This window comes from Chelon labrosus, assembly GCF_963514085.1.
Source record: "Chelon labrosus genome assembly, chromosome: 18".
Classification (NCBI taxonomy): Eukaryota; Metazoa; Chordata; class Actinopteri; order Mugiliformes; family Mugilidae; genus Chelon; species Chelon labrosus.
The window spans coordinates 7,382,260-7,406,915 of record NC_140351.1 but is presented as its reverse complement, the minus strand read 5'-3'; the positions used below and the strand labels follow the sequence as shown (position 1 = coordinate 7,406,915).

Genomic DNA, 24,656 nt, shown 5'->3' with positions numbered 1-24,656 from the left:
ATAGTTCACAATTCTTTAATATTTAGATTTTGTTGGCATTGGTTATGGAATAAATCTGTAAATCTGTAAAGTACCCAGGGGTCCACATCACTGAAGACCTCAACTGGCAACTGAACACCACACAGCTGGTCAAGAAGACTCAACAGCGACTGTACTTCCTGAGGAGAGGAAGTTCAGGATGTCGCCTAAGATCCTCTGCAACTTCTACAGCTGCATAGTTCAGAGCATCTTAACCAGCTGTATCACCGTGAGGTACAGCAGCACTATGGCTATGGACCAAAAACGCCTTCGGAGAGTGGTGAAGCCTGTTGAGAAGATCACCAGGACTCCACTACCCTCTCTACAGAGCATCTACAACCATAAAGTCTACAGGAGACCGACCTCTATCACCAAGGACCTCACCCACCCCCAACACAGACTGTCAGGAGTGTGAAATGTAGGACCTAAAGACTGAAGATGTCCTTTATCGCCATTGCCATTGACTCCTAGCAGCTGACAGGAGCCTATAATCATTGACTACTTCATGCCATACAATGCACTGTTCCATTGTTCAGTTCATTGTTCACACTCTCATTTGCACAATCTTTTAGTGTCATATAGTAGTAGTTTGTTAAATGCTTTTGATGTCTGTTATGTATGTAAATAAAATGTATTATTATTATTATTTTTACTATATTATTATTACTATTAGTTGCTAAGATTTTTCTCTTTGATATTGTTGGGTGGATGGCAAAAGAATAATTTCATTGTATAGGGAAACATGTTTCTACACTGTGCACATGACAATAAGACTCTTTAAATCTTTGATTTGTTCAGTCAAGATTTTCCTAAACCTTACTCAAAGCCCTTATAGTATACCCGTCAATAAACCTTTCAGACTGGACACGGACTCTGAGATGAACCAATGACTGCTCAGTGACCAGATAACATTTCTGGTCAACAAATGATGAGCTACACCGATGAGCCATAACATTAAATCAACTTGCCTAATATAGTTCCCTTTTGCCACCGAAACGGCCTTGACCCCTGTCAGGACATGGGCTCCACTTGACTTCTGAAGATTTGACACCAAGACGTTAACAACCAATCATTCAAGTTCAGACGTAATTCTCCAGCAAATCCCACAGATGCTAACTGGATTGAGATTCGGGGAGTTTGGAGGCAATGTCAACACCCTGAACACCTTGTCATGCGTTATACTGCAATCAGGAGGTGGTGATGAGCAGGACCCAAAGTTTCCCACTTTGAACATCACCTGGAGCATCACACAGTCTCCTGCAAGCTTGTTTTTTTTCCCATGGTGCATCCTGCTGCTATCTCCTCCCCTGGTACACAAGGTGCAACAGAAAACATGATTTGTAAAACTAAGTCTGGGTCTGACATTGACATTCTGACAGGTCTGCAGCTGTATGTTCTGACAGCTTTCCAGCATTTTTAGCAGTTTGTGGTACTGTAGTAGCCTTGAGGCCAGACCAACATCCTTGCCTTTTTTGGCGGAAAGTTGGTTCAAAACTGCTCTGTTGGGAACTGATTATGCTCTGGGAAACTTTAGGTACTGCCGGGCAAGCAAATCTTCTCAGTGGGCTTTGTGCAACGATGGACAGAAGATTAAAAGCAATGAAAAATACATCGGTCAGCCTTCGCTTCCAACTCAAAACCAGTGAGCCTTGGCTCTCGACGATGTTGCTCAGATTCTTGCTTTCCCATTTCTCCTGCTTCCAACACATCAGCTTGAATAACTGACTGTTCACTTACTGCCTAATATATCCCAACTCTTCACAGGTGCCATTGTAATGAGATAATCAATGTTACTCACTTCAGCCGTCAACTGCTATAACGTTGTGACTGATCGGTGCATAGCTCACCAGACTATACTATTTCTGCCTGTCGGGCTGACAGAAACGATAAGATCTCTAATGTCAAATAGCAAGAAAGAAAGAAAAAAAAATCACAAACAAGATAACCTATGCCATTTTGGAGAATGCTGCAGAGAAGAGTTATAAGTTTTCATTAAGCCTGTGTTTTCTGTCTACAGACGACAGCGTGTCCCAGTTTTAAACCAAAATAATGAGCCAATTTGGTAGTTCGTTAAAAAACGACCCAAACAGCAGCCGAAGTCAAGAGACACCTCCTGTCTGAAGCAGGCTCCTGTCTGACTGCAGCGAGTCCAAGTCAGTGCATCGCTCCAACACTCATTTGGAAGAAGAATTTTGATGAGATGCCACCACACAATAGTCATAATTAACTTTATCAGAATATCAGATGTCTGCAGCATGGTGTCAGGTTCATTTAATGGCCCTACACTGCAGAGGGAGATGCAAATTCACCTAAAACTACTGTTTTAGTCAAACTTTTAAGGAAGCTTGAATCTCCATTGGTGGTTAAATGTTCTTTCAAAAGCATTTCAACACTGTTAATGACAGAACTGTTGTGACTTTAATCAATTTAAACTGGATAATGATAGTCAACTAACTAGTTTTTTTTTGCAATATAGCAAATCGTCATAGTTTTTTTTTAGCTATGCTGTTTTTCTTGTTTTTCTGATCGTGCATCCATTCATTTATTTTCTGTAACTGCTTGGGGGGCTGGAGCCTATCACCGGGCAAGTGGTGGGGTACGTACATCCTGGACAAGTCGCCAGACTATCGCAGGGCTAACAGACAACACTGCACATCTACGGCTAATTTAGAAACCCCAATGAACCCCAAGGAAGCCGGAGTACCCGGAGAGAACCCACGCAGACACACGGAGAACATGCAAACTCCACAGAGAAAGGCCCCAGTCGGCCGATGGATTCAAACCCAGAACCTTACTAACTACCACACCACTGTGCCGCCCCATCGTGCGATGCCACGCAAAACATACTTAGTGGGGTTATTTTAAATATGTAAGAGGCTTTCATGGGCAGCATTTTTCTTTTCTAATTCAAGTGTAATCAAAGTTCATCTTATTCTGTGATATGAAATAAATAAATATGGCCTGGAGAAATGTTTCAACACTCTTTAATCTGTGTGTACGTATAGATCAGCTGCAGCTGAATCCGACAGTGAGGCCTAAAATATAGTTTTTAGGTCATAGTAAAAGCTAACTGACCACACATGTGTGACCTTAAAGACAAATAATAATACAAGGATGTGGATGCACACTATGACTGAGCCTCTGAGCTCCAGTCAGGGATGGAAAATGTCTTGGATTGTCTTTTCTGCTCTCCTATAGTGTAGTCCACGTGGATACATATATGCCTGGCGCTCTCCTCCGAGGGGTACATGCTGACCTCTCCGGTAACCGGGACGTCCTGCACCACTTCCACCGGTGCGTCCAGGTACAGCACGGCCTGCTTCCAGTGAGTCTCCGGTTTGAACGGGGACGTGGAGAGCACCAGCGGCTTATCCGGACACGGGAAGGTGACCGTGAAGTAGACGCAGAAAGCGTTCACTGCCGCCGAGCCGAACGACTCGCACCTGAAGTGGCCCTTCACCGAGCGCAGCTCCTCCACGGTGACCGAGTACAGGTCGAGCTCGGCGAAGCGGGCCGGGTGGGAGAGCACGTCCTCCACGGTCACAGAGTTCACGGTGATGTCCGAGTTCATGATGCACCTGCGGGCGAAGTCGGACATGCAGGACATGTCGACGCCGTACTGGTCTTTGACGGTGTACCAGAAGTGTAGGCGGTCCTCCACCACCGGGTCGCTGATGGGGGAGATGTAGAGCTCGGCCTTGCTCGGCAGGATGATGCCGCCCGGCTTCAGCCACTTGTCGCGCGCGTACAGCACCGAGTTGAGCATGGACTCGTGCAGGAGGGCATAACCCATCCACTCGCTCACTATCACCTCCACCTTCTCCGGTAGGTCCACCGTCTCCACCGTGCCTCGAATGACTTCCACCCTGTCCTCCAGGTTGTTGTGTTTGACTATTTTCACCGCCTGCTCCGCTATAGAACAGGCTTCCACCGCGTAAACCTTCTTAGCTCCAGCCTGAGCACAGAAGATGCTCAAAACGCCGGTCCCTGCACCGACGTCCAGCACAACTTTACCCCGAATAGACTCACTGTTCCGCAGTATGGCCGTCCGGTACGTGCTGGTGCGGACGTGGTCCGCTATCATTTCCTCGTGGATAGTCACATCGGAGTAGCTGTCAAAATAAAGTCTGTCCTGTCGGCTTTTATCCAGTTTTCTCTTTTTTACCACATGAGACATCTTCTCTGCTGTGGTGTGCGGCAGCCTTGCGGTGTTTTGTTTCGCTACTTCCGCGTTGTGAGATCTGGGACTTGTAGTTTTCCTTGGCATACGGTGAGTAACACACGAGCTAGCTCGGACTACAATTCCCACAAGTAAAACCTGCACATGCGCTGTGATCGGCTTGTTACATTCAATGTCAGGTGAAAAGTGGTATATTTGAGTTTCTAACTAAAGCAGGTTTAAAAAAGAAGCGAGAAGTAAATGAAACCGTACCCTTCTCCACTTTTTAAAATTCTTATATCACTCTAGCCTTTCCCTCAACTTAATAAATATATGCAATTTGCATTTGACTGTCCACTTTGTTTTTATTTGCATGGTAAATTTGTGCGTTGTCAGACCAATTTCCCTCTGTGACAATGAAGTTAATCAACATTACCGCCATAAACAATGTGCACACATGTTCCCGTGTGTATATTTTCATAGGTTTAATGGTTACAGAAGGGAAAAAACAGAAAAGCAAACCTCTTTTAAGTATGAATAATATTTGGTTGTGCAGTATCGGCTGGACTCATATCTTTTTAGAGTTTTGTCTCTTTGAAAACAGCAAAAAAAATCCCATAGTTTGCTGTATGATTTGACAGATCATTGGTATCATACTCTCCCCTATGTCTCAGTCTGGTTTAAAAGAATGAAAGAACTTTGTCCGTACATTTCTTTCTTTCTGGTAAGTATTGGTATTTGCAGGCTCCAGTTTATACAAACCACAACAAAGAAGTGATTTAAAAACCCTAAAGCAGATCCATAATGCACTAAAGCGAACTGAGCAAAACTCTCAAGGAACAGGATGTATTCATTACAGAAAGCTGAAGTCACCGAAGTCTCCTAAATCTGCAAAATCTCACCCTCTATATAAATAACACACAGCCCAATCATTTACAGCACATCTGCAGTGTCCACCTCACAACAGCACAACATGGTCATTACTGGTTCTGAGCTTCCCCCCCAAAGCTATGGCAGGCAGAGCAGAGCAGCTCAGCTCCCCTTCTCTTCTAGACCGTCCTATGGGACTCCTCTCCACTCCGTCTCAGCGATCCTTGGCCAAAGATGCCGGACAAATGAGCAGGAGCTGTATCCCATTTCATAAAAGATGAAACGCATGAGAAGGAAGCTGTGGTTTGAGAGGGAAAAGTACAGCAACATGCGGGGTAGTTTGTTGTTTTCGAGACAACACCGTGGAATGCAGGAAAGTGAAATAACAGCGCTGCGACATCAGAGGAAAAATATAAGATGTGAATGTGTGTGTGTAGGTGGGTAGAAGGGTGTTTGTGCGTGCATGCACATTTGAATGCTTCTTCTAAATCCAGTGCCGCCTTTAAAGAACTCATCCTCACGGGGAAATGTGCACATTTAATTATTCAGTCTTTTTAAGTATGTATAGAAAATAAAGCAAAGCAATAATTCTACACGAGCAGATGCGTTTCCAGCTCGAGTAACAGAAACGGCAACCATCAAGGGAAACTGAGCCGCACCTTTGTAGTAAACAGTGACTCTTTACATTCAAAGCTCCAGTTTTCCTCTTATGGATGCAGTTTATTTAGGTTCAATCAGAAACACAATAACACTATCTAAACAGGCAGCGTAATCCTTAGATGCCGAAGCTCTGGCTACCACATCCAACTGGTCAAATGCAAAAATTTCTGAAATATACATAAGGACAGTTTACTGGACTGTGAAATACCGACTGTGGAGTTCTGATTGTGATTGTATGCTCTTGGCAGGAGTGTTTGCAGGCGTTGTAGCTGGTAGACAGTGCAGACAGACGAGCAGCTGTTGGCCATGTTGTTCTCTCCTCCTCTCAAGCTTCAGGTAGGAGCACTGCCAGATCCAGACACAGCCAACAACCGGCTACCAAGCAGATGCTTCACCTTTATCATTAAAACGAGTAAATAATAATATTTTGGGGTTTGCGCTCAGAGAAATCCTTTGCCGTTTTAAGTGATTTGGATGAGGACATACTGCAGGGTCTTACTAGGATTCTGCATTGTAAACTTTAAGCATAATGGGCGCATATTGATGGTTTATGGTCATGGCACACCAGGCCGACAGTCAGCCATTGGCCTGGTGTGGTGGTGAGTATCTGTGACTCTAGAGAACCAGTGCACAAGGAAAAGAATGGAAGCGACAAGAGTGAACGAGTGATGAAGTCAAGAGGGCACATACAGTAGGCTCGTTATTTCCTCTTCAAGTCATCTGATGCATGGACTGTAGATGGATGGACGATGTAACTCCACTTCCTCACGTTGGCCACACTGACACTAGCATCCCAGGGAAATGGGCGGTACCATTTTGCAAGTTTGGAGTCTGCGCATCGGACGTCCGAGAGTGGAGCCGCTGGGTTCAATGACTGTTTGATTAATACTGCTATTTTTCCGATTCTGAGGTTGTGGACGAACCATAGCAGTAGCAAATTACAGGTAAACAAATCGACCCCGGATGATGATAACAGGTAACTCCAGACTCAACGGGGAATAGCACTAGGGTACGATAACAAAATATTGGTGAAATTAACGAGTTTCGCGGCAGATAATGCGTTATTTAGAGGCTGCGTTTCGGTGCCCCAGTCACTCCCATTATATGGATATACACAGATCTAAATATCTCCTGAAGGACTACAAATTACACAAAAGTTATATGGGTGAGAAATCGATTGTATTTTATGCCAGAAATAAGGTCCAGGTTGTAAAAAAACAGTAGTTCCCTTTTAAGTTAACTACGTAAAACGTCAGAGACCATCCTTATTAGTTGATGTGTACTTTAGTGTTTTAGTTTGACCCAAGTCCCTTTCACTGACATGAAGGGGGTGGAGCTTATGACTTATAATGCAGCCAGCCACCAGGGGGAGCTCCGCACGCTTTGGCTTCACTTTTGAGGTGCTGTCATGGCGTCCACTTTTTTTACTCTCACATTCGCACAGCGCCGCACAGCTCCACCTGTTTAATTAAGCTTGATCAGTCCACGTTTGCGAAAAACGTCTAAATCACAGCTCCGCATGCAACCTGACTGCAGATCAGCTGTAAGGAATTCCACAGCAGTGCCTGAGTGCGTATCTTCTCGCTGCGTACGTACCGACAATCGCGCCTGAAACATTTTGAGATAATACCGAAGGCGGGGAAGATGTCCGTGGGAAACAGGGGGAAGCCGGAGCTGGTCAAGCATGGTGGGGCCGATGGCAGCCCAATCACTTTGGACAATGAGGGATGTCATGTAAAAATCGATAGCTGGGCTTTCTTTTTTTTTCCTCCTGCTCTCCTCCCTCAGGCTCCAAAAGTTGTGTGTGCAGACTGAATAATAGAATTCATGGTGTGTGTGTGTGTGCAGTGTAAAGGAGGAATGTTTTATATTGTAAAGAGAGAGAGGCCAAGCACAATACTGTATTAGTTATATAAGAAACTGAATTCATTAGTGGAAGACTTGGGGACGGTGTGAACATATATCTAAAGAGGGATGGAGAGATAAAGGGGAAGCGCTGTGTGAGCTCTTTGTTCTGGAAGCCCATCAGCAGCTGTTCTTTTTCTTGGCCAGCTGCTGTCAGCATGCACGGCCTCATGGGAAGTGCCTGCATACTGTCACTCGTACAGGACCTGTCAGCCACTGCGACGAACACACACACAATGACACAACCTCATATCCTCAGATATGTATGCACACATGCATAGGAACTTGCACAAACAGCATGCGGAAGCCATCTCAAGACCACCCAGCCCACACTAGCCTTAGACACGCACGCACATAGCGTACAGAACACATACTGTACATGCACAAGCACATCCTTGCATCGCCGCCAGCTTTGGTGTCATGATCGCCTATTTCAGAGGAAGGCAGACTGCTGAGCAACAAATACTAAGGTGCAATGGCTTCATATTGATTCTTCCCAGGGATCAATACCAGGCTACTTTGATATCTCACTCCTAGAGAAAGAGCCCGCATCTGTAAATGCTGGTGTGTCATAACACACTCTCTATCTCTTATTCAGCTCCTTATTCGCCCGTTTCTTACAGCAAACATAATTCACCTCACCCAGAAGACTGTTTCACGCATGGATCCATCTGGATGCCTCTTTCCGACTGCGTGTTATCTAGTTTCATGCTTTGACATCTCCCTATATGGACACAGAGTGCGCCCGAGCTTATCGGTTGGAAAAGTTATAACGGCGGCCGGATGCTAAATTTTCAGCCCCGGGCGTTTTCTTTTCCCCCCTCGTTTGTGCGGTCCGCAAATCATCGCCGAGGCACACATCGTTCCCAGACCTACCCCGTTTCTATTGCTCTAACCAATCACATCTCCGCATCTTGGCCTGTCAATCCGGAGCTCTGGTAATCAACTCATTAATTACGCCCCTTCCCCTGCAGACTCACTTCCTTTATTCCACCCCTGTATCAGTTACATTACACTGCAATTAGATTAAATTACTAAGTACAACCTGTGTATGACAGCCATTATGGCAGCGTCGGGGGGTATTATGCTGACTCCATGACAAAGCCGCTGCGCAATTTGCACAATGGAAATATTGTCTGTTTGTTAATGGAGGTTATTTGATAAGTAAATGAGATCCTATAAGGAGTCGCTAAATGAAAAAAAAAAAAAAATCTCAGAGTCTGACAGAGTTGTGCTTCTAGATTTTGCAATATAACCGAAGCAAAAAGCAAAGCCAATTGATCGTGACCAGATGAAAAGTTTGACACATATTAAAATACACCTACGTGCTTTCTAACCGAGGAATACTTTATGAAGGTATTAGAGGTTACCTTGTGAGCATCTGGGCTGAGCGTTTGAGATTCCTGACAGACTTCAGCTTTGCATTGAAGTCTGTCAAACCACAACTAAACTACCAGCAGCTACAGGCATGTTTTAGGTGTGTTAGCCGTCTGTAGTGACAACAGGGAAATCAGTGTGACTGGTTGACTTTGGCTGATGGTTAGCGAAAGACAGATGGCTCATCCAATCATTCCAGCCTTTTCCAAACAAGGACGAAGGTCTCCGATGGTGCTGTGTAACAAACCCCCAGGCGTGTCATGCTAATGTAGAGTCGCTAGTTGGTGGATTTTCCAAATATTTGTCCCTGTCTCTGGTCTTTAACTGTCTCCTTCTCCCCTAGCCTTATATTTAGCTATCAATCTTGGCAGGGAAAGCAATAATAATTCTTCAAAAGCAGAATCTCGTCTGGGAATGTCTTCCTTTGCTTTTAAACATTTCTAAGCTGGAGGCTACTGCAACGCTACTGTGAAAGTTCGAGGCTGTAAACCGCAATATACAAGCTGAAAGTTTGCTTTGGGAAAGTCTGGGGCTCTCAGAAAATAAGAAGGATTCAAGTTACAGGCACCAAAAATGTTCTATGGCAATCCATCCAATGGTGGTTGATGTATTTCAGTCTGGAACAGAGTAGTTGATCATTTGGCTTACTGACACCGACGTCCCTAGAGCTGCTAGCTAGCATAGATAATAGTTGGCTAAAAGTCCAAAGGCCCAAGTCTTCATATTCAGTAATTCACTAAAACAACTGCGTGCAGACCCAGCAGCATCCAGACACGGACTATAGATCACCAATGATCCTCAACCATCTACAAATTGCTAGAAAACAAAAATCTATTCAGCCTCTTTCGAAGCAAATAATTCACTTGTGATGCAAAGCGAGAACGCTGCATGAGGCAGAGAGCAATTGAAGAGCAGAAGATCCCGTTAACGACATGCAAATGAATGCACCTTTTGGCATGACAAGATCAATCCACTTGGTCAGAGAGGACGGCGCATTGTGTAACGCTTGTAGGTGTTTTCACATAATTACTCATGTTACTCAATTCAAGGAGTGGTTTAACATTTTGGGATGTATTGGCATCTTGTTAGATTAGGACATCCACACCACTGCCAAGTCTTTACGGCAGGAGGCTTTGTGCAGTGGTTAATTCCTCAGTGTAACAACAAGACTTTAACGGTGCAGGTAGGTGTTTCTTTCTCCTGCTTTCAGATTGCTAAACTACGCTAATTTGCGGCTGGGTTTAGTTTTTAATCATACAGCAAGCCAGGAACTTAGGTATATTTTCCAAAATGACAGACGATTCCTTTTGGGATGTTTGATCACTGAGTTTCTTTGAGTTTACTCTGAGGGGAGGTCACAACTTCTCCAGCTGTTTACTCATCCATTCGTCCATTTCATTTTTGCTAAGATTCTAGTGACCAGATTTAAATGTAATTTAAAATGCATCTTGAACGAATTTAGGAAGCTTTAAGTGTATTTTTCAATTGATTATAATTTATTAGATTATGAAAAATACTACACATATCATATGGTAGGTCCATTTTCTGTGAATTGAACACAGAAGTTACTACATGTAGTTGTCGTTCATGATACAAACTGCCACATTCATTATGCGTGAATAACAGAGATCATGGATTGTGGCAAATTATTTTACCGCACCGTGGCTATGTAATTAATTTTACTTAACAAAATGAAAGAATGCCGGTGGTTTTCCTAAACGGGATTTATACCATTACATTGCAATGCGACTGAATTCTCCAAACGAGCAACAGCACGGTCATGTTGTGAGTAATGTTTGTGCTCAGGAAAATTTGCATCCTCTTCATTTGTTCTTTAGCGCAAACCTGCCTCTTGTGTTCTGCCGTCAGTTTTAATCCCGCTCTCGGACTTTGGGCCCAGTTTAAGTCATTCACTGGGGAAGAATTAATTTGGAGGCGCTGTCACCTGCCATGATTAGGTCCATTACTCGTTGTCTGCCTCCGAGGCAGCGCGTACGTGTGTGTGTGTGTGTATTCTTTTGTGGACTAAATATGATATCACCAACAGCGAAGGAAATGCTAAGTCTGGTTGTTATGAGGTAAACATGGTCTGAGCAGCAGAAGATGAAGAGACACAACTGGGACGTGGAAACACTAAAACACGCCGCATACAACTTGCTCGGTCTCATTCGATTCAAGCTGCCGCACCGTTTAAACGCTGAAGCTGTTTGTTGCTTTGCCGTATGCAAGGTCACGGCGAGGCAGGCAGCTGTGGTCTCAACTTCATTTGTGTTTATTTTCCCTTCAATAAATAGACTGAGAGGAAGGCCTGTACTTCTAAGGTGATAAGATCCTCCCGGCTTGTTCTTCACGCTGACCTTGGGCGCTGCAAAGTAAAAATCAATGCTTTTTCAGAAGGACGGGAGGCTGTATTCACTTTCTGTGAAGGTACTGTGCATCTCGCACACAAGGCAAGGCAGGGAGAGAGAAAACCTGTTAGTCATAGCATGACAGTGGGGGGAATGTCTGAACAGAAAGATGCAGACACACAAACACACACGGAGACACTTGTATAGATATTAAGAGATAGGGTTAGACTATGGCTCAACACAAGTGGCATATTAGGCTTCACTTATCTCAAACCAAATCTGTCTCTAGAAGCTGTCAGCACAAACAACGAGACCCTTTGTAGCACATCTCAAAAACTGCTATAATCAGCATGGGATCAAATGTGGAAAAAGGTTGCTGGTATTGATGAACACCTTGCTTGTTGTTTTTCATGCATGTTTGAGTTGTTCCTAAAGTGTTTTTGTGGCTGCTGCCATCAAGGAGTGTCATTGCTATGGGGTGGGGGTGCCTGGTCTGGTCTAGGTGGGTACTACATGTCTAAGTAACATTCACATGAATGAATGCCAGGTCCAAAAGTTTCCCTGCAGAACACTGAATCATCACAAGATGGTCAATGTTGTTTACTTCACCTGTCAGTGGTCATAATGTTATGCCTGATAGGTGTCATTTTGCAATTTAGAGTCACGACGATCAAACTTCTGCACAAAATCAAAGAAAAGGCATGGTAGAACTGGACACACTGACTCATGCTGACTCACTAAAGTCAATCCGAGCTCTATTAACAGAGTTGCAGTGCAGCAACATTGGACCTAATATGTCGTCGTACCAAACACACCATGTGCTGAATCTGAAATGCAAATGAAAAATGTGATCACTAATGCCGGATTAACACATTAGTTCCAGGGTATTTTTGACTTGCGAACAATGGCTTACACTACGCTGCAGGATGGTTTGAGAACGTTGATATTAACACATACATACTAACACATTTTAGACAGACAGTATATTCATAATCATACAGTTTGATTTCACATAATGTTTTACTCTAAGTCAAAGAGGCCTAATTATGAAAATCCAATCCACCGCTGGTCAATATATTCAGGCTCTATAGCGAGCGTTCATCATATATGAATCCTGTGCTCGAATGTGGCATAAAATCCTTTATCTGTTCACTTAAGGTCTTTAATTTCACAATTCCATTTCAACTGGAGGAGGTTGTGGACAGATCAATGTGTGCAATTAGACACACAGAGCCTAGCAATTAGCAGCAGTGCTAATGTGCTTGAATGGATTTTCTGATTTGGTTGGAGGAAAGCAATACTGTACAGCTAAATCTCTCACTATCCGTCCTCAGTCAGCGGCTCTGTGACAGTACAGTCGGAGCGCCTCAGCCTCACCCACACACTACAATAGAATACCTCGATGCAAAAGTGATTATTTCTGCAAAGGCAGAGCGGGATTTTACGTTTAATTGGCATGCATTGCTTTTTTTTTTTTTTTGCAGTGCCTCAGATCATTTTAATGCAGTAAGAATTCTGACAACGAGGGCTTGGAAACTGCTTAAATAGATTTTTAAGAGCCAGAGTCTCTTTTGTATTGTTCATCTGTCTGTCATTAAGGCGCATATAGCACACTTGTGCGTACTAACCCCGGTAACACTCATCAAGGTTGGGGAAACTGTTTAACTTTCTGGAGAAGCGGCGCGATTAGTCAGCAGAATTTAATTTTGAGGGAACGGCATCAATCAGGGGAGTCTTGCAGACTCACACGGGATGGACCGATTTAACGTTAATGTAGTAGATGAAGCTAATTTTCCCCCGAAACACCTTTACAGATTCTGAGGGTACACTGCTAAAAAAAGAAATAAAGTAGAATATAGCATTTATTAATTATTAGGTGGTTGTGGGTCTCAGTGGAGCGTCCACTTTTTTTTTTTTTAACACTGCTCTAATTAACTCTTTTAATTATAACTAAATCCCTGCGTGGCTTTTTAAGGCTGATCATTTTTATTTTTAGAGCATAACAGGACTCCAAAATACTTATTTCACATTCACTTATGCATTTTGCTGATTTGCGGCGGCAGACTCAAGGTATGAACATAATGCTGGCATATTATCAGCTTCTGGAGTGTACTTTGTGGTTTATTTGCACATAAAGGTAATACAGAGCAACATTCATTTACACCGATCAGCCACAACATTATGACCACTGACAGGAGAAGTAAATAACATTGACCATCTTGTGACAATTCAATGTTCTGCTGGGAAAACTTTTGGACCTGGCATTCATTCGTGTGGATGTTACTTAGATATGTAGCACCCACCTAGACCAGACCAGATGTTTTCACATATTCCTGTTAAAGGAGAAAGGAGAAAAACATGGATCAACTGAACAGCCTGATTCAGGAGAGGCCCTCTGTGTACAACAGTTTATCAGTCTCCCTAGCCTCCCTGCTAGCTCTAGCTCTTCCTGTCTTTCACTTCTTGAATGGCGAACATTGGCTATTTCCACCTGCAGGTCTGAAGAGGTATTACATCTGCAGACAAAATGTGCAAGTGCCAGCTAGCCGTTGGTTGTAGTCCTTGTGGAAATGCAAATTTGTAAGGCAACATCACATTTGGCAATTGCTGCTGGTAGCTGGTTGATGCCAGCTTGGCGTGCCTTTAAAATATTTTAGGAAAAATGTTGTGAAGTGGCTACTTTTTTGAAACATGACACTCGGCCAACTTGTTTGAATCAAATGATTATCAAGTCAAATTAATGTGGAGGCCAAACCTTTTCCTTTTATCTGCATTGTGGAACGCTGGAAAAGGCTTATTGTTAGCCAAAGCTGACCCGTGCTAAAGTGTTCAGTTTTGCCTTGGGTGGTTTTGATGTCCTAATTTAAACCTGTCACAGCAACTAAGTGTTCCTCAGGCAAAATATAACCAGTGTCCTCAGGCAGAGTAAACAAAGTGCTACTGTCCACCCTGAACAGATTCATTTTTTACAAATAATAAAAAAATGTCAGCAGTTCTCAGTTTGGCTTGAAGCCACATATTTAACATGTTTGGTATTTTGTGACATTAAAAGCATAAAGTACTCTCTGTCTCACCACAGACTGATTTTCTTACTCAAAGTTTGAATTTTCTCTACCAGCCTTAAGCGTGGTTTATACCTCTGTGGGACGGTATAACCTACACACTTAGCCTACACCGGTGCGAGTCATTTAAACTTGTGCGCTCTTCAGTCTGGCTCGCTCTGTAACAACCCCACCCAAACACTAGTCAGCGCTGTGTCTTTTTTGCCGTTCGGGTTAATTTTTGTTTCTACTTCCTGCTTCACTTGCAACAATGGCGAACAAAGACGAGTCATACAAATCTCCGAACCTCCTCAGTTAACCTTTCCTCGATGTGTTCCATCTTTGTTAATCCAAAGCAATCCATTTGAAAATTGCGGAGATGGAGAAGCAACCGGAAATACTAAAGCAGAAACACGGCACTACCAAGCGGACCAGTCACAGCTCTTGTGGACATTTTTGGGGAGGTACACATAAGGCTACAATGGGACGGGATCAAATTGACGCAGAAGTATAAATCGTGCCTAAGACCTAACACAACACACACACACCTAAGACTCTGGATGGAAGGATCAGCAGCTTCCTTCAAGATGTCTCTTTTACTTTGCACTTCCAGCAAACCAGGGTCCCCCATGCACTCTTGAAACAAAGTAAATTCAAAACCACTGTTTTCATTCTGTAAATACCAATGTGTGAACCATGTTCTGGACCAGTGACAAACAACAGCCCTACGTCCGGTGGCACACAGCAGGGAAGGATTACCGTGAGACTATGCCAACTTTTTCTACAAAGACCGGACACCTCTGCGCACCACCAATAACATCAATTACAACAAATGCTGATTGTTAAACAGTGTTCCCATCAGCAAAATGTCCTCTTGAGACAACTATTCCACAGAAACAGGTCAGTTCTCTACAGATGCATTTCACTCTAAAAGAGTCAAGAGACAGAGACAGGAAGACAAACCGGGAAAGACAGAAAGAGCATCTATTTCTTCTTTTAAATTAAGCTCTGTAGCATTTGGAGTATAAAATGTGGTATATATACAAATTAAATTATTGGTAGTGTTGTATATCACAATAATAATCTTAAAAGATACTCCTCCTGAAGCAGCTAGCATTAAAACTGGTAGCTTGCATACTGTTAAAGTGCTGCTTTGAACACACTGCTACGCTCTGCATGCATATCAAGCAAGTCGGCTTAGCTTGCTAGTTAAGGAGCATATACAGCTGCAGTACGTCATGTATCATAACGCCAGTCAGTCGATGGTCAAGTGTGTGGGTCGAGGCCAAACCATAGCAAAGCAGTGCTCATTTTATTATACATGTTGCACATTATTATTATTTTATTTATTACGACAATACACGGGCCAGACATTTGGCTTCTGGGGGACGGATGTGGCCCACGGGCTGCTAATTGGGGTTCGGCGAAATAAGCCGTGCCTCCTCAATTTGCTTCATGCTCATCCCCAAACAATGACATCATCCATCTGAAGCAGTCCTCTGCACAACTGCCTCCGTTCTGACCTCTAATTGGCGAGCGGTATGTGCCGGAGGGAACATTACACTGCATTCCTGAATGGCTACTCTGGGCTGGTGAGCAGGACATTCAGTAAAAGATGGTCATTCTCCATCCCTGGAGAGCCAGTAAAGAGTTTGCCCTGCCGCCTGGAAGAAAAGTGCAAAGACATACAATGTGCTGTAGATGACAGGATTCGGGGCCCCTGGATGCAGTCAAGACTGGAGGTCACGCTGCACGGAGCTAAGTAATGCCCCACTGAATCTGGCTAATAAGCTGTAAATAAGCATCTGAGCTGCACACCCCTCCTTCTCTGTGTATTCTGTCAAGCAAACTAAGAAGGCATTCAGTTGGATCAAGGTGTTTTTTTTTTTTGTTTTTTTTTCTTTAAAGGCGTGGGGAATGGGCTCCCCCCTGGAGTGTCCCTTGTTTTCCAGCATTACCTCGGCATAACGTGGATGCGAATTGCCGACAGGACTCCGGCACACTCTCAGTGAACCTTTGTTTGTGCTGAAAAATCAATGTGAACTCATGCTGGCATTTTCCTTTTCAAAAATATAATATTGTCGTGCCTGTGATACGGGCCCACGCAGAATCTGGTCAATCGGTTAATTCACTCAATCGGAAAAACTAAACAGAGAAAGATTTCAGGGGTTCGTCTTTGTCTACGAGGGGGATTATTTTAGGCACGGGAGTTTCTTGTGTCACCACTGCACATTTGGATATCACATATGTACAAGGAAAAACTAGTCCTCTTCAACAAAAACAGTAACAGTTTATTTTTAAGATGATGCTTCCCGAGGTTATTTCAATTTTTATTCACTGTAATTAAAGTTCTTAGCCTACTGTATCCAGTAACCTAGGATTTGTGTGGTATTATAATGCTTATATTATTATCATTAGGTATGCTACAGGCTGCCTGTCAACACGGCGAATCACTGAAATGCCTGTTTTCTACTTTGCAAGCGCTCACAAGTTTCATTTGCTCATGATGGAGAAGAGTCAAACATTCATTAGAAGAAGTCAGGAGTGGTGAAACTCAAACTCAAGCTCCGGCTTCCTCCCACCGTCCAGAAAAGGCTTGTTAGCTTAACTGGTAATTCTAAATTGGCCATAGATTTGCATGTGAGTGTGAATGGTTATTATTTTTTTTTCTTTCTGTTAGCCCCGTGATAGACTGGAGATATGTCCAGGGTGTGCCCTGCCTCCCAAACGGCTACGACTCCCTAAAGGGTAAGCAGTCAATGGATAATGAATGAACATCACAATGACAAAGATCAGTCAAGATCAGATTTTTTTTTTGTGTGTGTCTTTGAGCGTTTTATTAGAATCAACATCTATTCTGCTTTTACTAACTCACACACATATGCTTGAACAAACTGAAAGGTGGAATTAGGTTTGAATGGCGTTGATTAAGACTGTATTATTTCTCTTCCTGTTCGCCATCTTCAAATAGACTTTTACTGAAACTGGCATGATTTTCACAGTATCTTCATTGTGACAGAACCCTTTGACAGTATGTAATACTCTGGCATTTGCACACACTCATTGCCTACATGATCAGAACAAAAAGTTTAGTGTCCACGTAAATAGTTAACAGTGGATTTGCTGCAGGGAGCCAGGCCGATATGACCCTAACAGGGGGTTAGGGTTAGGATTACTGATTACTTATTTATCAGTAATCAGTTTAGTTAATCTAGAGCAGGGGTGTAAAACTCATTTTAGTTCAGGGGCCACATACAACCCAGTTTGATGTCAAGGGGGCCAGACCAATAACACGATAGCGTATTTACCTGTAAATAACGACAACTCCAAATGTTTCCCTTTGGTTTAGTGCAAAGAAGAACATTATGAAAATGTTTACATTTAATGATTGGACATTTCTTAAGAAAAATAAATTTCTGTTTCGCTCTAGGTCTCAGTGTTGTGCTAAGTCCACAACTCTTACTAAATCTGTGTGAACCCTTGGAATAGCAATTACTTTTATTGGAAAAATTGCAGTTAATGTCTTCAGTGTCATTTTTGCAATTCGCAAATTCATCCCGCGGGCCAGATTAGACCCTCTGGCGAGCCAGTTTTGGCCCCCGGGCCGTATGTTTGACACGTATGATCTAGAGCTATAATGTGCAGAGTAGGTGAACTAAGATTTTTTTATGTTTTCTATGGTTGCCTACAGCCCTTCACATAAAGATGTAAGTGGTCAGGCGGACATTCATCTACTGGCCTCAGTGTTCAAGCTTTCTTCACTTTTTAAAACCACCAACTCCAAAGACTCAGAGGCGCAGGTGAAGTGCTTCTCTGCATTGATGATGTGGCATTTTCACGGGGCACACTGAACTTGTTTGGTATTCGGTCAGTTTGGTATATGGATCGGCATTCATTCCAGTGGGAGGAAAGGTGCAACAGAGGGCGGTGTTTTCTAATCGACCGACAATGCGGTGTAAAATATTCATTTTGCGCAAGCAGTTTCAGCGACGGCTTACACTAGTGGGTCCCTTTACAGCCCTTCTTAGGCGGCAGCCATCTGATCTGGCATTTCAATTCGCAGTTTTGACATTTAAAGCTACAATCACCAATATTTTTATGTTTTCAACACAATGTTTCTAATGGAAAAGTGGATTCTTCTAGTGGCAAGCCCACAGAAAATGATCACTCTAATTTCAGTTTGTATTTTAGCTTCTTTCGTAACAGCATTTTCTGGTCTTTGTTCACTCTTGCTCTAATATGTTTTGAATTTACTGAGCACTACCTGTACAACAACAAGCTGGAGGACACAGGAGATGGTTTTAGTTGCTAAAAAGTCAGGAGCTGGTAAATACCAAAACAGAGCAACAAGGGGGCAACAGGTCAATAGTTACAATTGGAACACAGACAAAGGGGAAAACAGAAAGACAGAATCAATGGCTAACTTACATTTCTCTCAGTGCACCCTGTCTTTACAAAGTTTAAACAAAATAGCTCACTTGGGGAAGAAGAAAGTGGCGAGAACTGCCCAAGAGACCTACAAGATCAAGTCCTCAGGGTGTAAATACCTTCAGCTGGATGGCAATTTGCTGCAGGAAGCCTGATCCAACCAATCACATGAGGTTGGGGCTAAGAACTACATCATATAGAGCAGCACACCACCAATTAATGCATTTAATCATGCATATACATATTCACATCTGAGGGACACAACGGCCACTGTCATACTATAAGACAATACGTCACTTACATGTTGTTTGACCTTTCTAACTGCATGATGTCTACTTCCATTTCCACCATCAGCTTACCTGGTAAAATGCATATTGGCTTTTAACAGCTCTTGCCAACTACCCCAGATGATCCTGCAGCTGTTTTAACAATGGAAACACTCCTGCATCCCGCACAGATCTGTCTCTTAATAAACACAGATGATGAAGCACTTGACGGTTTGACCTGTTTTGTCGAGGAAAGCCTCGTTTTTCTCTCCAGCTCACCAGACTCGTTCAAACCCAAATGTAAATGTGGTCTCTCGTGTGAAATCATTAATCCTAATTCAAAGCACAACGCCGAAGCGGGGAAAGCTCGCCATCACATTCTCCTCTGTCAGATTGTTTGACCAGCCCATAAATAATAAATATCACATTTGTAAACTGCATTATCTAAAACCCATAAAATTCCACGAGAAATCAATATAACTTAATTTATTGTGACTGTCAGCTGTTCTGGTTGGTCTACAGCTCAGGATGTAGTCAGTAAGTAAGACTTAGACCTGGTACTTGAACTGGTGAAAATCCAGGATCCAGGATATCTTGCTTTTCAACTAGATGTCCAAACTGTGCAACCATGAAATGTCATTATATTGTAACTAAGGCCACGTTCAGACCTTGCATTAACATTCGTCCTGTGTAATCGGGTCACAAGCGAGTACAGGTGTGAACACACACAGGACGCATTATGGAAGCATTTGAGTGATCCAATCTCAAACCACATTTGGAGGTGGTCTGGGACGCATTTGACTGCATTCCTTTGGTAGTGTGAACACGCAATGCGTCCTGGGTCACATTAAAGACCGCCTACTCAGCAGGTGTGCTCTTGAGTAAGTTTAGCCTCGTTCATTCGGGAAAGGAAACGCACAACCACGGTTATAAATGATTACCTGTAAAGGTAAAAACACCTTAAGAGATGTCTGCTCGTTAGCACTAAGAACCATTTAAAATATTTTGTCATTGTAGTCGTTAACTAAGTAATAAATATATCTACCTGTAGCCGAGTTGTTATTTCCTTTATTACCGGAGACTTTTCAGTCACATTAAACAGCACAGCGGTGAAATTATGGTGCGTGTGCAGCTTGTTCCAAAATATGTACCGTCTCCCTAAGTCATGACACACACACACACACAACAAACAGCTGTTCCTGTTTCTGATACAGCGGTAGGTAGAGATCCATTAGAGACTGCAGCTGTTCTAATATTCTACTGGGCTGCAAATGAGGTTGTGTTTATTTGCAAGGCATAAAACTGAGACAGGACTCTTCAAGTGCAGGCTGGGGACGTGTGGGAGACACATTTTAATGCCAGGCGTGAACGCAGTTACTTATCGGTAGTCAATTCTGATTGGATTGTATGCAATGTAGAATAGTGTGCTTCATGTCTGTGAAGGTTCTCGGTCATCCAGGTCGTGGTTTATCCAAAAAACGTTTAAGAAAGGCAACTGGACTTGTAGAGTTTTTTTGAGAAGATGTTTCTCAACTCATCCGAGCAGCTCCTTCTGTACAATGGAACTGGTGGGAAGTGGAGATTTTAAATGAGAACTTCTGTGGGTGTAGCCCATCAGAAACTTGCTGGACTTGTTCCTGTTAATGACCAGAAACTGGCATGACTAGTGTCCGGCTAGATACTTAGCTGTCATGTGATTATGTTTTTGGCAGATGTGTGAAATGTTACTTATTTTTAACATTACTTTTAGATTATGTTTTGCAAGTGACATAAGAAAGGGTTTTGTATTCTGCCAAGTGGTTTTAAAGAGGGTTTAAGGGTGATGTTACTTCCATTGTATGAGGGATTTAACTAATTTAACTGACTGATAAACTGACACCACATTAACTTTAATACATTTCTAACTTACTGATGATTCTAGACCATTTCTCCAGGGACTTTAATGGTATAACTTTAAGACAAGTCCCATTTTTCTCTTTTCCACTTTTAAATAATTATTCTTTCTTCAATAACTTTTGACAACAACCGAGGCAGCTGGATCACACATTTAAGAAAATAATGGCTGCCAGTTCTTCAGGGCTACTCTGCTTTTATCACTGCTGCACTACTCACTTTTCTTTGGTCACAGTCAAAATGAAAGAGGCTCAGTTTGCAGGCAGTGTTAAATATAATGCCCATGCTAGTCGTGATCAAACTCTCTACCGTGCCACTATGTTGTGTTATTTCATATCTCTTGAGGTGCCCCGCAAACATGCCGGATGACTCCGCGAACGCAGCCACAGCCTTTGTTACCTGACATAATGAGACCGAGCTAAAAAACCAAATGAATTGCTCGTCTAATGAATCCGCTGGCTGAAAAAGAGCCAGCAGCTCCCCTGCGTCTCCGACAATAGGAGCAAATTCGCCCGCCGTGACCTTTTCAACCTTTGCTATATTTTCCCTGTGATAGCATGGACGAGACCTTTCTGGAGAATCAGATTGCACAGGGTTGTCTGGAAATTAAGTACAACTGCTATTAAAAGATATCCCAATTCTCAAAATGATTCAGCTCGCAAGGCTTGTATTGCATTCTCCTTTCTCTCTTTGGAACCATATAAATTGTAGAAAGGCAAACAATGCTGGATCAGAATATTAAACTCCAATAAACCGGCTCTACATATTTTCCTGCAGTAGATGGGTTGATTTTTTCTTTTAAGTTCCTCGCCGTCGTTATGGATTTTATTTTTTTATTCCCCAGTCTTTGTACGGTAATTATAATAAGGAAAACATTTTTTTTTTGAGATATCATATAACTGATGGATGACATTTTCCTTAATGAGAAAGATAAAGGTACCAAAGCCCCACCCCTTCACATTTGGTATCATTGAAAAGCCCTAAATGTCCTCTGTAGACAGCAAAAGGACTTAACTCAGTAGTACACAGTGGGTGGGAGATATTCAGGTTTACAAATGTCCTCCACAGAGGACAAATTTGAACTACTGGTAGTCAGGAGGATATGAATCCTTTTTTATTGTCATGTTAATTAAGAATGGGGAATGGCCCAATTACACGCCTCAATTAGCAAGTAACCACTCAACACACAGAGTCAACCGCAGACAAATCCTTTACATCACCAGGCGTTTACTAAGTGCCTCCTCTTCCTCCTCCTCCTGCCGCCTTATATCCTACATCTGTCACAGGCTCTCTGCTTTTCTTCAAGGTGACTAATTTAATTTCCCTGATTTGACTGACCTTTGCCAGAGTTGTTTTGATGGCAATGATTTCCTGTCTCTCTGCTTCAGTTGCTGCAGCAAACAGAGCAAGTGTAGCGGTCTGGTTTATGTTCCTGGTCCTCCACTGAAATGTGAAGTGAGCTGTAAAGAGATCCTCGTGTGTGTGTGACCGAGGAGCAGTTGAAGCCGAGCGTCTTCCGAGACAATATGCTGAAGCTCTGCAAAATGGCTGTGTCGAAGTGCCCTAAAAAAAAAACAGATATCGACGACTTTATGAGCTATATAAAAAGAGTCGACCTGATTTCATCCTGTATGACCGAAGAATATACACCGATCAGCCACAACATTATGACAGGAGAAGTGAATAACATTGACCATCTTGTGACAATTCAGTGTTCTGCAGGGAAACTTTTGGACCTGGCATTCATTGGTGTGGATGTTACTTAGACATGTAGCACCCACCTAGACCAGACCAGGCACCCTCACCCCATAGCAATGACACTCCTTAATGGCAGCAGCCATCCCCAGCAGACAAAAACGCTTTAGGAACAACTCAAAAAAACATGAAGAACAGCACAAGGTGTTGACCTGGCCTCCAAATTCACTAGATCCCAAACTGATCAAGTATCTGTGGGATGATCCACAGAGGCCCCTCCCCTCAAAGATCCCCCAATAACTACATTCTGTGCAAGACACCACAGGACACCCTCAGAAGGCCCATGTCCATTCTCTGATGAGTCACAACTGTTTGGAGGCACAAGGGAGACCTACACGATATTAGGAAGGTGGTCATAATGTTACGCCTGATCGGTGTATAATGGCACGTTGAGAACATAAATAAATTTGACGATGAGCAACAATCCACAGCTGCTTTTAAGACGTTTCAAATGATCAAACAGACACTGATGATATCACCTCTGGTAACTTTGTCCTGGAATAGCGAGCCCGACGGTCCACAGATGTAATATTCAATTCCCTAAGGCAGTTATTTTTTTTTTTTGTTTCTCCAAACAGGAGCCTTATTAACAAAAGGAAAATGTCAGCTTACAGCTCTTTGTTCCGCTCTCCTTTGCATTCAGTGAGACTCCAGAGGGCTGTGCACGGTTTAGCTGCTACCCACGGGAAGAAGGCCCCTAACAAAGGGCCTCTCTGTGACAATGACCTGGGTGGCAAGCGAGCCTGTTTTATTTTTATTTATTCATGTTTTGGCAGCTTTCACTCCATGTGTATTTTAATCCGCCCGTTTCAAAAAGTGCCTTCACGCTGCCATAAAATGAATGTTACAAGCAAGATGTTAAATGCCCAGTTAGCTTGCTATGTTCATCATTTTGCCTCTGTGGCATCATCAGACGGTATGTGCAGCATATAGAACACTGCTCTCTTGTGGGAAACTACACTTCTGTGGGAATTTAAGCTAATGGATTCGGTGCAGTATAATACAATTTCTTCCTATTGAGCCATTATTACTTTGAGCCTTATTTAAAATGCAGGACAAGTGGGGAATCTTTGAGACGATGTAGACAATAGTATTAAATGGCTGAGGAGCATTATTTCTGTTCTTGTTCCACAAAGTCTGCAAGTCCTCTGCAGGGATGAATACTTTGAGTTTTGAAGGGGGCGCCTATGTGAAAGTCTAAAATCATATTGTGGGGTTATGTGGTGTGTTGCAGCTAATGGGACATTTGTTTTGACAGTCTACAGCTTATTGTGGTAATTATTGGGACCAGAAATTGGTGCATGAATTGCGTGAGGAAGATAGGTGAAATGCACTTCATATTAGATGCTTTAATGAGGCGTTTAAATCATTCAGCATATTTCATCAGCTATCTGGAATCCATCTGGGACTAAAACCTTGCAAGAAGAAACTTTTACATCAAAGTTTTAATATGTCCTCATCATTGTATTATGCACAGTTTCCTGTTTTTGGGGGGCTGGAACACTAATGACCCTTTTCCTCCAGCTTACTGTTTTGTGCCACTTGTGCCTTAAAGAGTTTTTTTTTTTTTTGTATCAAACACCCCATCGGCCTTAAACACAGCTCTAACAGAGATCCAGCTGACATGAATTCAAGCTGGCCACAGCCGCTGCTCTTTGTGAAGAATGAGACTGATTGCCTTTCACAGCTATCCTTTGAGCCTATAGCGTTTAATGTTAAAAAATACTTTTGTGGTGATGGAGTACATAAAACTCCAGCACGACATGTTTCGCCTTCCTATACTTGATGAAACCTCTAGAGGATAAAATAGACAGGAAAGTGTTTTATTTGCCTGTTGATCAGTTTGTTTCACCTTCAACAATTAATTCATAGAGATACGACCCTGAGAGGAAGTCTTGAAGATGTTTACTCATGCCACAACTGCTAAAAACTTGGT

At 42.8% G+C, this 24,656-nt stretch overlaps 2 protein-coding genes across 2 annotated transcripts in view; both read right to left on the bottom strand.

Moving 5' to 3' along the window:
• The window catches only part of ntng1a (netrin g1a), a gene marked incomplete at its 3' end in the record, with an annotated part of 261,620 nt that overhangs the window by 121,426 nt on the left and 115,538 nt on the right, over positions 1-24,656 (bottom strand). The window lies entirely within an intron of this gene.
• On the bottom strand, positions 2,992-4,229 carry prmt6 (protein arginine methyltransferase 6). Its single transcript, XM_084565634.1, has one exon. It carries the CDS (start codon positions 4,193-4,195, stop codon positions 3,146-3,148), a length of 1,050 nt encoding a protein of 349 aa, XP_084421760.1. The 5' UTR covers positions 4,196-4,229; the 3' UTR covers positions 2,992-3,145.